The following is a 14,287-nucleotide window of genomic DNA, read 5'->3' as shown; positions in this document are numbered from 1 at the left end:
GACGGCACTAGGTCTCTGTGCCTGCAAGCTCCATTTGCTCTGTATTAAGTAGATACAATTTTAAAAGTGTGAAAGAATCCTGTATATAAGGGGAAAGAATGAAACAGAGCAATTGAATTACGTGCTGAAGCCATTACAGGATAAGGAAGGATTTTTAGCCTGGGAATAGGGAGCGGGCCGCATGTCCTTCAGGTGTGTGCAGGAAGGAACAGGTGTAGGGGCCCCAGCTGCGTTCTGCCCTTGTGGAGGAAGCCCTCTTGGTATTGTTCTCATCGGCCACCAGGGGGCACTGCCCGCCTGCCTGCCTGCCTGCCTGCCTGCCTGCCTGCCTGCCTGCCTGTCCTGGGACAAACTGTTTGGGTCTGTTTCTTTTCTGAGCTCTGGTTTTCTCAACTGTAAAACAGAGACAATGAAAACTCATTTTCAGGATAAAATGAAAATAATGATATATTTGCTCTTTGTGTCAAATGCTTATAACTCTGCTCAGCTCCTAGAGAGCCGGGCAAATCTTGTGACTGACTGCCATGCTGGCGTCCTCTCCTCTCTCCAGGGAGGGTTTCAAGGGGGACAGTGCTAAGCACCCCTAAGGAGCAGCACCTGTGTCCATTTCCCAGGTGATAATGACACTGTGGTTCGAAGATGCCAAGGAGCTTACAGACCTGGGAGATGGGACTTGGGAGCTCATCTGTGGGCCATAGTATGGCAGCTGGCGTGACTCTGCAGCCTGTTTTAGGGGCCCAAGACTTGCCCATGCAGGGCAGGCTTCTGGCCCACTATGTGTCCTGAACCACCTCTCTCCAAGTGCTGTTTCTCCTACCCCAGGATCTGCAGGTCCCTCTGCCTGACTTCTACCCATAGCCCCCCAAGCTGGAGAGCAGCCTGTATCCAGCCTCCCTAAAGGAATTGCTCCTTAAACACATGACTTCTACAGCACTCCACACGCCTGGGGCCCAGGCACCTGCCCAAACCTCCCCTTTGAGTCTCAGCGCTTCCTGCAGGATCCGCAGCCTTGGGGGAGCCAGGAAGCCACTCTCAGATGCAAAGCAAGGAAATTGTGTCTATGGGGGAAAGTTCCTTTGTGAGTAATTGCAGGAGTCTCGCTGGCACTGGCTTTGTCACCATGGCAACTGTTTATATTGATGGATTTGGAAAGTATTATTGAGTTTGACTTCTTCCTGCTGTGCTTGGGCATGGGCCATGCTCTGTGGGCAGAGGCAGAGGAGAGAAAGACTCAGAGGGTGTTAAAGTACGCTTGTAACTAAGGAGAGCAGGAGGGGAAGAAGGGGAGCAGCTCTGTTTGCTCCCTCCTCCAGGGTGGAGGTGGCTCATGGGGTTGGCCGCTGGCCACTCCTGGGCAGATGGCCTTGTGATGATGGTGTGTAGGCCACAGAGGCTGTGTAGATCTCTGGGGTCAGGAGATGTCAGAAAGAAGAAGAGAGCCACTCTTTAGCTGGATGAAGGAAGGAAAGACAGCTCTGGGCTTGGGGAAGTCACAGTGGAGAAGGCAAGAAGGGCCTTAGACCTGGTAGTGAGTGATTCCAAAGAAGGGCTTTAGAACTGCAAGGGAGTGATTCCAAAGCAGCTGTCTCAGGAAGGCTCTGGGGAAGCCTGGTCCCCCTCCCTCACCCTGATGAGAGGCCAGAATGCCAGATGACACCTGCGGAGATGGTGTTCAGTCCCTGGGGTGGTACACAGCTCCCGGGATGGTGCGTGGCCCCTGGGATGATGTTTGCCTTGGCTGAGGTTGCCTGAGGGCCACTGGGGGGCGGGGTGGGGGGAGAATCCAGCTGTGTTCACTCCGTGCTGTCAGCAGAGCCCCTGCTACGTGGTCCTATTGTCAGGGAGATGCCTCCTGGCTCCCAGGTGCCTCCCAGGAAGGGATTTATTATTATTATTTTTTTTAAGATTTAAAAACTTGTCTTAGGTTTAAATCTTTAATCCAGGACAAGTTTTTAAATCTTAAAAAAAAAATAATAATAAATCCCTGCCATGGAATACTATGCAGCCTTAAAAAAAGATGGAGACTTTACCTCTTTCATATTTACATGGATGGAGCTGGAACATATTCTTCTTAGTAAAGTGTCTCAAGAATGGAAGAAAAGGTACCCAATGTACTCACACTTATTATGAAACTAATGTAGGACCTTCACATGAAAGCTATATCCCAGTTACAACCTAAGAATAGGGAGAAGGGGGAAAGGGAGGGGAGGGAGGGGGGAGGGAGGTGGAGGGAGGGGGATTAATGGGATTATACCTGTGGTGCATCTTACAAGGGTATATGTGAATCCTAGTAAATGTGGAATGTAAAGGTCTTAGCAAAATAACTAAGAAAATGCTACGAAAGCTATGTTAACTAGGGTGATGAAAATGTGTCAAACGGTCTATGAACCAAGTGTATGGTGCCCCACGATCATACTAATGTACACAGCTATGGTTTAATAAAAATTAAAAAAAAGAAAAAAATAAGATTTAAAAACTTATTTTATATTAGAGAGAGGAGAGAGAAGGGAGAGAAGAGGTGAGAACAGATAGCAGGGAGGGGGAGAAGGGAAGATGGGGTGTGGAGAGAAAGAGAAAAGGAGCAGGAGAATGGTGGAGAACGGTGAAAGAAGGAGGAAAGAAGACGGCCCACCCTAGGTTCCTGCTCTTGGTTCCTCTTTCGGCCTGGGCCAACCACCCCTGGGTCCTGGCTTGTTCCCCGGCCACCTGCAATCCCATTCTCCAGCCTGGCAGGAAAGACTAGGCAGGCTCCCCCCAGATGCCATCTGAAACAACCCGGGAGCCCTTTGTCTTCGTGGCTTGTATCACCAATGACCAGAGGACCAGAGGGCTTTGCAAGTACCCACCAGGGAAACTAGTCTAGGAGGAGGAAAATATGCTAGAAATCGTGGTATCACCGCCCATGGGGGCTGGGGTAGACATGTCTCCTTCTGAGCTTCTTGGCCATGGAGACCGAAGGAGATGGAACAAGCTGGTGTCTGGTGAAAGCCCCTTTGTGTCAGGGACCACAGAACACTTGACAAAGCCATTTTATTTAACCCTGGTCACAGCTCTTCATAGTAGACTATGCAGATTCCACTCATTAGATGATGCTGAGAGGGTGAGGAGCAGCCCACGCTCATGCCAATGTCACTGGGAGTGTCAAAGCAAGGCCTGGGAGGGCAGGGCAGACAGGAGCCCTGTGATGAGGTCCCCAGCTCACCCTCTCTTCTAGGCCACTCTGGGCCTCGAACTTTGACATTGGGATCTGCCTTCATTCAGGGTGCACCCCGGGTGCTCCCCACCTCTCTTGATCCCTGGCTTTTGCTTGCATAGCACCCCCATAGGCAGGGCACTTCTGCACTCAAGGTGCTCATTACAGCTCCCCTCGGCCTCTCTGTGGAAGGGGAACCCAGTGTCTTCCCTAAGTGGTGCAGGGAATTTTAGGTGGTGTTAAGTCCTGCCCCCTGAGAAGGGCCCCACCCCAGGGCCTCTCTGGACATGCGTGTGCTGCTACAGCCCACAGACCCACCCATCTCCTGCAGGCCTCATCTCTGCAGCATCTTCACTGGCCCCTGACCTTCCTCAAGTGGGAAAGGGCTAATGTTCATTGTGCACATGGGGAGCCTGCAATCAGGGTGGGTACTTGCTTCCCCCAAGGTCCCTGGCTTCCCAGAGAAGCAGAGAGCCAGAGCTCCAGGCCACTCTGCATGGGTCTAAAGCTGAGGTTGCTTCCACCCTGGTCCACTGTCCGCATTCCTATCCTGTAAGGTGGTCCTCCAGCTCTCGGAAGACATACCCCTAAGCCTGTCGTGGGCTCTCCTCCCCATCCCCTGTGAATTGCAGGGCCAGGACCTCATGTTCCTCCAACCTTCCTGGGAGGTGTGCTGAGAACTCAGGGGAGTAAGCCTGGTCCCCTCCCCTGGGTCCTTCTGCCCAGGGCAGTGCCATCTGGCTACCCAGGACTCTCCAGCCTGTCCACAAAGGGTTGGGTCCCCTTTGCAAGCCTCCTCCCCAGATTCTCCATCAAGAAAGGGCTTGGAGTGGGGGTTGGGGGTGCTGGAAGATCCCTCCTTGGAATTCTTTTCACTGTTACCCACTGACCATCGGCCATGCACTGGGCCCTGAGCCAGAGTGGGTATGAGTCGACCACACAGCTTGGAGCTGCGGCCCTGCTGGGTAGGGGAAGACAGTATGCCCTGAGTCTGAGGACTCGGCCCCTCTGGGGGTTTGGCTTCCCTGAAGAGGTGATTTCTGACCTTAGGTCTGAAAGAAGAGTTGGAATCAGTCAGAATCTGTAGCGGTGGGAGGGCCTTTGGAGGACTTTCAGGGGCACACACAGGACTCAAGGCAGCCTGTGTGGCCAGGTTGGGGGTGCACACCCTGTGGGGGTCTGCTCTCCAGTCTGCTGTGCCCTGTGCTTCTCACCAACAGGGAGAACAAGGGCCAAGAGGAGAGAAGGGCGACCCAGGTGTGCCTGGGGAACCGGTGAGTGTCTGCACCCCTGCACCCCTCTGGCTACCCAGACGCTGGGAGTCCGAGCTCTGGTCAACTCGAGGTCTGATTCCCACAGCCCACCTGCGGGGCCCCCCACCCTCCTGCTGCTTCCTCAGGCCCTGGTGTGCTTTGGCTGCTGGCCTTGCACATGCCCACTGCACAGGCCCCACCCGCCTCTCTGCTCAGAACTGGGCCGTGAGCTGGTACACTGATGAGTCCTTTCATTGCAGGGACCACAGGGCCGTCCTGGAGAGCCAGGGCCTCAGGGACCCACAGGACCACCGGTAAGGAAACCATCTCTTCACCTGTGGGCTGAGACTGTGACATCCAACCACCCTCCTGCCCCTCAAGCCAGCCCCACTGGCCCTCTCACCTGGCATCATGGTGTGCCGGTCAGGGGCCATTGCCAGGGTGCTGCAGGGGCTGTGTGGCCTCCAGACACAGCCACGAGGGCCTGGCCTGCCTCTGTCACCAGAGGGTTGACCTAGCAGCTCTGGCTTCCTGCCGCACTCCCCTTTCCCCCAGCAGTGTGGTCTGGCATACGGTGGCCCAGCACAGGGCAGCCCTTGGTTCCTGGGGGGTTTTCTGAGCAGGAAGTTGCTCCCCACCATGCATCGGCTTAAACAACACCTGATGCGCATTAGCCCTTGATTTTGTTGTTTTTCTTAGTTCTGGCTTCTTTGCTGGATCAGGTTTGGTTCTCTGGGAGGCTCTGTGCTGCTGTGCCCCCAGCCCTGCCTCTCTGGGTCTCTAAACCCGCTCCCTGGGCCTTCACCTCCTTGGGTCAACTGATTCTGACAAGCAAGATAAGACTTCCCTGCCATGAGGCAAGGACAGCTCTGCTCAGGGCCACTTACCTCCCACTTTTGCTTCCTATACAGGGTGCCAAGGGGCAGGAAGGCACGCTCGGGGCTCCTGGAACAACTGGAAATCCTGTGAGTCCTGGTGCCCCCTTGTCACAGGGGCACCACAGAGGGAGGCCCTGCCATGTTTGCTCCGCTGCCCACAGCTCAGGGTGACCTGGTGACACAAGACTGTGTGGCCAGGGCAGCACAGAGAGAGGTTCTGGCCTCACCACGTTCCCAGCATCATCAGGCTGTGCCCAGGTGCCCAGTCCATGAGAAGAATCTCCTCCCATATACACGTGGCTGGTGCGCAAACACCAATCCATACGAACACTCCCACACGAGCTCACATCTACACGAACACTCCCACATGAGCTCACATTCACACACGCTCCCACACGAGCTCACATCCACACACACACACACGCTCCCACACGAGCTCACATCCACACACACACACGCTCCCACACGAGCTCACATCCACACACACACGCTCCCACACGAGCTCACATCCACACACACACACACACGCTCCCACACGAGCTCACATCCACACACACACACACGCTCCCACACGAACTCACATCCACACACACATGCTCCCACACAAACTCACATCCACACACACGCTCCCACACGAGCTCCATCCACACACACATGCTCCCACACGAGCTCACATCCACACACACACAATCCCACACGAGCTCACATCCACACACACACACGCTCCCACACGAACTCACATCCACACACACACGCTCCCACACGAGCTCACATCCACACACACACACGCTCCCACACGAGCTCACACCCACACACATCCTTCCACTCTCACACGTGCACATCAATTCTGTACAGGTGCTGGGCCCGCAGAATCACCCCCCACGCACCCATTGCAGCTTGGCTGCTCTTGGCCAACCCATCCTCAGGCCAGGTCCAGGGCTTGCTTGACCTCAGCAGGTGGCACTTGTCTCCAGCACTGTTTAGAACTTGGCTCCTGGCCCAGAGCCACAGGCCTCAGGCAGAATGTGCTGACCTCAGACATTCCTCTTCCTCCATCTCTGTGGGCATCAGCAGCCGGGGGCATCCTGTTTCTCCTGGAACCACCTGATTCGGCCACTGGCTGAGCAGGGGCCAGGTCAGCTAGAGGTGGTGACCAGCGTGGCCACCTCAGAGGGGACAGGTGATGGCTTACAGAGAGAGCTCTGGGCTCAGCCCAGCTTGGAGGGAAGTGGATGCAGAGTGTAGGCAAGGAGCTGCGCCATGATTCCTGACCCCAGAGATGACCACAGCCTGTGACAGTGAGAGCAAAGCCTCAAGCTGTGCACAGCCGCTGATACTGCAAGCCTCCCTGCTTCCCCATCCCGCGGGGCTGACCCACCTGGAATGTCCTCACCCACCTCCCCTCTCACAGAGCCCCTGCCCACCCATCAAGTTGTCATTCAAAACCCTTCCTCCAGGAAGCCCTCCGTGGTTCTGCAGTCAGGGCCAAAATGTGTATGCCCACACACACATGTGTAAACATGCATGTGCACATGCAGACGTGTGTGCGTACTTACACATGCACACACACACATGCACATGTGTGCACGCACACTCCTGCTCCCCTCCTGGAACCGTCTCTGCGAGTAGCACCGTCTTTGGTCTGAGCAGACAGGAAAGAGACTTGCACGTCCGTTCCCAAGAGCTCCATTCTGGACTCTTCCCTCTCCCTCCACATCGGGTGGTCACAAGCCCTGTTCCTTCCTCCTTGAACATTTCCCAGGGTCCCAGGACGCCGGCTCCTGTCCAGGCTATGGCCAGTCATCGCCAGCTCTCACCATCTCTCTGTCCTCCCAGGCTCGTTCCTGCCCTTACAAGTAACCGTCCTCATACCAGAGCAGGGGTCTGCACCTCATGTGACCAGCCTGCTCCATTCTCAGCATTTTCCTCAGCCTCCCCTGAGATCCTTGTCTGTGGTCAGGGCCTGGCCTTCCTCTCCACTTGCCCCCAACTCTGCACCCTGAGGAATTTCCCAGAGCCCCCTGCCCTATCCCTCTCCTCCCCACCCCCACTGAGAGCCAGACCCCACTGGCTGTAGAGGAGGAGGCAGGTCTGGAGAGTGGCTGGGACAGCTCCTTGCCATCCATACCTGTGGCCTTCTGTCTCTGAACAGGGTGCTCCTGGACACATCGGTCCCCCGGGCCCCAGTGGTCCCCCAGGAAGTGTGGTGAGTAATCAAGAGGATGGGGACACAGCACTGGTTGTGGCCCTGCAGTGCCCACTTACTACCTGGTTAGCGTGGTCACCCTCCCTGAGACCCAGGGGTGCAGGCTTCCTTACGCCCATTCCACACGCGGACAGGGATGTCCTGACGGAGGCCCCCATGCGGTTAGTGCACCTGAGGCTTTGGGCAGAGCATCATTGCCCAGGGGCAGGTGGCATTGCTGTGACTGCAGAAACTGGGCATTTCACTGAGGCTGGAAGCAGGAGTTTGCCTCAGAAGAAACAGAATGACCCTAAAGAAGCCCAGGTGTCCTGACTGTAGGTTGGGATGCCTGGACTCTAATCCTAGCTCTTCTAGGAAATGACTTTTTAACCTCAGCAAGCCACTCCTGGAAGCCTTAGCCTGCTCATCCGCAAATGGGGACAGCAAGTAGCTGCACTGGGCCACCACTAGGGTCTGTCTCCCGGATGTGCTGAGACCCTTTCTTGCCCATGTTGAGGCCCAAGGTTTCTATAAAGTGGACTGGCTCTAACATTCCCCACAGACACTGATCAGACTTGATCTGAGCACATGGCATGTGTTAAATTCTTGTAGCAATCATGTTAGAGAAGTATTGTTGCCCTCGTCTGACACGGGAGGACTCTGAGGCACAGGGAGACTGAGTCCCATAATGAGGGGCTGACGCAGATGCTACTGGAACCTTGCCTGATTCAGTGCACATGTGGCCTCCACAACCTGGCCAGTGTTCCTCTGCTGGGGGTCTTGTCTGGCCTTTACAGAGAGTGTTGTCCAGCACATGGCAGGTGGCCAGCAGCACCACCACAGCAGCCCTGAGCATATGGGCACATGCGTGTCAGCAGCCCAGCTCCTTTGTCCTCAAGTGCAGTGACTCCCAGGGTCTGTCCTGTGCAGGCTCCCAGGGTCTGCAGCACACCCAGCGCCCTCTGCTCACAGATATGTTTCTAGCTCCCTTTCTTGCTTCCCTGTTTCAATTCTGGTGTTTCCGGGGAACCCTTGAACTTTATCTCAGAGGCCACCTCTGGGAGCCTCCAAAGACAGGGTTGGAACAGAGGCTCCCACGCTCAGCCTATGTTCATAAGGACATCTCCATCGTCCCTGGGTGCTCAGGCTGAAGTGCAGAGCACTGCCAGACCCAGAAGCAGGTGTCACAGGTGGGGGTGGGGTGGACAGGCCCTGGGGAATTTGAGTCACAGACAGGAGCAGGTGGGAGTCATAGTGTTGACTGAAGGGGACCTGATTATCTTTCCCTGGGACACGAGCCATCAAAAATGACCAGAAATCTTGAAATAACCTTTCTTTTTTCAGGGCTCTCCTGGTCTCAGAGGACCCCCTGGGAAAGATGGGGAGCGTGGTGAGAAGGTAGGACCACTGCAGCCTGCCGGCACACACCACCCATTCTCAGCTATTCACAGATAACACAGGAGCCCCTGCTGCTCAGGCCTGGTGTAGGGCCCAGGAGTCAGAGGTGCTTCCAAAGTCGGAGGGAGAGAGGACCACAGGCCATCCCGTCCTGTCCTTCAGCCCTCACAGCACACCTGTGAGTTGCATGAATGCCCACTTGGCAGACGTACAGACTGAGACTCTGAGGTGCTAAGTAATGTGCATCTTGGTTTTAATTATTAGGTCTGTGTCACTCCACGTCCTGCTTCCTCTCCGTCAATTCAATGCACCAGCGTGTACACAGCACACCTGTGCAAGCACCGTTACGCCTTGACAGGCGCTGAGCACCTAATTACTTATAAGAAGAAAGACATGATACCCTCGCCCCAATTTAAGGAATAAACCCAGAGGCCGAGGAGGAAACTCCACACCCTTTCAAATCCCAGTGACCTAGTGCTTTAGGAAGTGGGTCTGAGAGTTCTTGGTGATACTGAGCCAGTCCCCGTGAGGTTGTCCATACCTGGTGAATGATTCCAGTGAGATTCCTGGCTTTAGATCCGAGTCAAATGCCAGTTCCCATGTCCTGGTTGTGTGGCTTTAATCTAGACCAATAAAAGTGGTTCTCACCTGGGGGTGGTTTTGCCTCCCCCCCCAACCCCCAGGGAACATGGAGATATTTTGGTTTTCCCCACTGGGGAGAGGAACTGCTCCTGGGGTCTGGTGGGTGGAGACCATGGATTGTGCTGTAAACCCCATAATACCCAGGTCATTCTCCCACCGCAAACTATCATCCACCAAGAATTAGCCTCCTTGGATGTCAGCAGGCCACGGCTGAGACTCCTGATCTAGGGAAAGGGCACCTGTTGATCACAGGCTGTGCAGATTAGCTTGGGAGCTGGGGAGGCAGGTGTGGGGTCACTGGAGAACAGGTGACCAAGGTGCTACGGTAGTTCTGTCCTGTCCCTCCTCTTGTGCACACAAGGACAGCTGCCTCCAGTCCCATCTTCTCCTGGAGGACTGTCTGCAGAGTTCCTGTTGTACACAAGTGTCCAAACCTCTTCATACAAATCCTTTAAATTCCACTTTTCCTGTAACCTTTTAAAGGAGTGATGGCTTTAACTTTTATATTTTTGTGTCATTTAACAGCTGTAGACGTAGTTTGGCCTTTGTCAAGAAGGCTCAGTGTCAATAGACGTGTCTCAGAGAAAAAGATCTATTTCAGAGAAAAGTGATAACCCTGTCAGAAGACCCATCTTGGGTCTTTCAGAGTGTTAGTTGATCATAAGCTTAAAAACAGGCTTCATGACACAGGGGCAGAATAATTTTTCAGAAAAAAATAATACCACCTTAGACTGCCAAAATGAATCAAAAGGACAAGCCCTGGATCATTCCACTACTCCTGGATTATACTGAGACTCTGAAGGATGACACCTTGTAAGGAGGGTGTTGGCAACTTGGAAGGGGATGGCCAAGGTTTTAAAGATTTCTTGAGGGCTAGACAGAAATCCTCACACCAGAAAGCTGGAGTGCTATTGGCATGTTTAACCTCTAGAGGGAGCCAAATGCCTGTTTTTGAGCAGCCGCTGGCTGGCACTCAGGTGCAGGGACCTTTCTGCCCTGCAGGTGATGACAATCCCATCGTCTTTCTCTCTGGAAGGCTGGTTCTGCTGTGGGCTGGGAGAGCAGCCCTCCCCCTCCCTTATTTTGCCTGTCCGTGATTCAGCTCACCTGTCCTTTGCTCTGTCAGAGTCAGGGTGTGTCTGCAGACACTCAGGTTGCCGCCTCGGCCCAAGGGAGCCCTGTCTGGTAGATGCACCACTGGTTTCTGGGGTCCTACCCGGTGCTCCAGAGCCAGGGCCACTGCGAGGGGGCTGCTCGTAGCTGTGTGGCCAGAGGAGGAGAGCACTGGCCGGGAGCAAGGTGGAGGGCCGGCTCCCTGAGCAGACGCTGGAGTGTGCATCCTCTCTCTCCCTGTCTCCACCCCCCTTTGGAGCCCGAAGCTGTCTTCCTATTACTGAAGACCCATCTGTAAAGAGGGATTGGCTTTACGTTTACACAATTCCAGGGAACAACAGATCGAAGATTTCAGAGAGGGCTGTCCCTGACTGCACGTACGTGCTGTGTGCTAGACCTCCCTGACAGAGGCATGAACAGCCTGCAGGGTGGTGAGCTCTCTGCTCCTGGAGGCATTCAAGCAGAAGTGGAGGCCTGTCTGTCAGACGCACACCAGATCATTTCCCACACTGGGGGAAAGGTGGTCATTAAAGTCCTTTCATGTCCATGTTCCTCATGGAACTAGTTTACCAAGGCTGCTGGAAGAAAGCATCATAAATGGGGCGGCTCTGACAACACAGCAGTCGTTTCTTCTGGCTCTGGAGCCCGTGAGTCCTACACAGAGGTGCTGGCAGGCTGGCTCCCTCTGCAGGTGGCCAGGTGAAGCTCTGTGCCAGGCCGCTGTCCTTGGCTTACTGATGGCACCTTGCTCCTGGGCCCTCACATCTCCCGTCTCTGCCTGTCTGCCTCCAGATGTCCCTTCTTCAATGGACACCAACCCTACTGGATTAGGCCATGGGAGTGTCCAACTCTGGTGTGACCTCGTCCTAAGTTAGGTGATGACATCCGTGCATTGCCGTGCCAGGGTTAGGACTTCAACACGTGAACTTTGGGGGACACAATTCAACCTGTTATGTTGTACTCCCCATTTCTATGCCCCGGAAGGGACAAGTTTTCTAAAATCATTAGGGCAGTCCCAGGAAGCCTACCAGCCATTCAGGCTGGCTCACTGTAGCAAACCTCAGCTGAGCATGCCACTGACCCCAGATGCCTGCTTTCTTTCCAGGGAGCAGCAGGTGAAGAAGGGCGGCCTGGGCCATCTGGCCCCAGGGGAGACCCGGGGGCTCCTGGGATCCCTGGGCCACCTGGAAAAGGGAGAGACGGAGAGCCGGTGAGTGGGGTCGGGGGTCTCTGCACTAGCAGGAACCAGGCTGGAATGAAAACAGTGAAAGGGAAACATGAATGAACTGCCCAACTGCAGAAACGGACTCAGAGCCAGAGACATGGGCCTGGCAGGGGAGGGTGGTGTGCGGGACACACACTGTGCTCTAGGCTGGGGTGACACAGCCTCAGGGATGGCTTTGCAGGCCAGGCCCAGGCCAGGTGGGGGGGACATAGAGATAGACCAGGCAGCCTGTGCTTTCGTGATGCTCAGAGTCTCATGGGGAGATGTGTCAAAGACATAACCACAGCTCAGGACAGTCATGGGTGTGCACGCAGAGAAGGGCTTCTGGGTCCACTGTGGCTAACTAAGCCAGCACTGCCAGATGTGGAATTGTGAGTCTAATTCAAGCTGTGAACTCTGTATCCAGCAAAACCTTCCAGCCTGGAATTGATGACCCCCCTGAGGGGCTTCCTCGGGTCTTGCTGGGACGGTAGAGAGGAGAGAGGCCAGGCTTTCCCATTTGGTGAGCTCCACTTGGAAACCCAGCCTGTGGGGCCTATGAAGTGAGGACCCTGAATGGGCATGCAACCTGACAAGGCCACACAGAGGGGGTGGGTGACAGGGTCGGAATTCACACCCAGGACCTGTGGCTGCCAACCATTTTCTGTTTGTTTTTGTGCAAGTCAGGTCACAGTCAGAGCCCCGGTCATCACTGGGAACCCCCATGAGAGGGTGCACACAGCCTGGGGCATGCGGGGGGAGGGGGTCAGTGCTCACTCCCAGTCCCGTAATCACCTTGCTGTTGCTCATTTTCCCAGGGGCTCCGTGGATCACCTGGTCTGCCCGGCCCCCCCGGAACCAAGGTAAGCAAAGTGTGGACACCATGGGCTGCCCTTAGAAAGGGTCCATGAGCATCTCTGGTTACCTCAACCAACTTCCACACCGCTGTTTCAGTAAGGTTCCGTGACTCTTACCTATTTTCTTGATGTAGTTGCTGCACAGTAGATGTGTAATAAATGTGGGCTGATTAAGTGAGGTTGTGAGAGACCCTGGTTTTCAGCCTGGAGAGCAATAGATACGAGCAGTCTCGTGTGACTAGTCTGGCTGGGGTAACAGGTGACCCAAAGCTTCAGAGGCTTAGCACAATAAACACTTGTATGTCATCACACAGGGTTTTAATGGGGGTCTTGATGTGGGGTGTTCAGATCCATACAGCCGTTCAGGGACTTACACTAATCCAGTGGCTCTTCCAGCCTCTAGGGTAGCAGTTCTCAACCTGTGGGTCGCAACCCACAGGAACTGCATTAAAGGGCTGTGTCATTAGGAAGGTTGAGAACCACTGCTCGAAGTTTTCAGAACCCTCTACCAAATCGTTGGTATGCGATGGTGAATGAGGGAGAAGGGAGTGGCGAACCTTGTGGGAAGCTTCTATGAGCCAGGCCTGAAGACTGGGTGTTCATTCCCCGAAGCACCTACAGACAGTTGAGCAGGGGAGGCCGGGCAGCACACCCAGGAGGGGAGGGAAGCTCTTGGAAAGACCATCCAGTCTCTCCTCCATTCACTTGTACCCACAGTTCAGAAAAGATGCTTTTTCCCTGGAAGAAGCGTTCTTAAGAGAAATTTCCCGAGTGGGCGGGGACGTTCCCTTTACTTGAATTATTCATTCATTTACTCATTTATGCATTTAATAGCAGCGCGTTCATCATTTCACTCACCACACCTCTGCTGGGCTTCCCACCAGGTGTAGGATTTTAAGGTGGGCTGTGGGACGACAACAGGGCTCATGATGTGTCCCCAGTGCTCCTGCAGCTCAGGGTACAGAGGGGAAAACAGACAAACAGGCCAAAGCAGACCAGTGCTGGGACAGAGGGAGGCTCGGGCCCAGCTCCATTTTAGGAGGGGTGGCTTCCTGCAGGAGTGGTCTCTGTGCTGATTTTAAAGTGCGTGGAGCAGTTAGCAGGGAGGGTGAAGGAGCTGTTGGCGGGGGGCGGGGGTGCCAACACGGCAGGAGGAGCTGAGGCGGGAGACAGAATGTGTTCAGAGAAGAGCGCGGACTGCAAACAAGCCCACGCCCAGGGAGACTGTCTGACGAGCTTGGATGTGTCAGCTTGAACAAATGTGGGTGAAATAGTTAATTACCAACGTTGCAATGTTTGTATTTTTGTGTTTTCATTTGACATACATATTCAAACTCAAATAAAAGTGTTACTGTAAATTATACTGCTTCTTCTGCACTTGCATGTATTTATACAAAATGCCCTTTCTAAAAGTTCTTATGTGCCTTACTGTCCTCCCTTGTTATCCCCTAGGCCACTTTGGAGCCACCTAGCATATCACCCGTCCCTCCTGAGTTTTTAGAGTCAGTACTTTGGGGGTCCACACAGGCTGCTCTTCCTGGAAGTTGCGTTCTCATCCCGGACA

General features: G+C 54.5%; 1 protein-coding gene across 4 annotated transcripts in view; it reads left to right on the top strand.

The window, feature by feature from the left end:
* Positions 1-14,287, top strand: part of COL22A1 (collagen type XXII alpha 1 chain) — a 269,693-nt gene that overhangs the window by 163,886 nt on the left and 91,520 nt on the right. For all 4 annotated transcript variants that reach the window (XR_008373874.1, XM_053559196.1, XM_053559195.1 and 1 more), the window contains 7 exons: positions 4,414-4,467; positions 4,707-4,760; positions 5,358-5,411; positions 7,477-7,530; positions 8,854-8,907; positions 11,768-11,872; positions 12,685-12,729. Coding sequence is in view for 3 of the 4 variants with exons in the window: in XM_053559196.1 (XP_053415171.1) it covers positions 4,414-4,467; positions 4,707-4,760; positions 5,358-5,411; positions 7,477-7,530; positions 8,854-8,907; positions 11,768-11,872; positions 12,685-12,729 (420 nt within the window). In the remaining variant the exon portion in view is untranslated. The remainder of the gene's footprint in view (positions 1-4,413; positions 4,468-4,706; positions 4,761-5,357; positions 5,412-7,476; positions 7,531-8,853; positions 8,908-11,767; positions 11,873-12,684; positions 12,730-14,287) is intronic.

The sequence above is a fragment of the Nycticebus coucang genome, chromosome 13 (genome assembly GCF_027406575.1).
Source record: "Nycticebus coucang isolate mNycCou1 chromosome 13, mNycCou1.pri, whole genome shotgun sequence".
NCBI lineage: Eukaryota > Metazoa > Chordata > Mammalia > Primates > Lorisidae > Nycticebus > Nycticebus coucang.
Note: the sequence above shows the minus strand (reverse complement) of the source record. Positions and strands in the feature narration are given on the sequence as shown.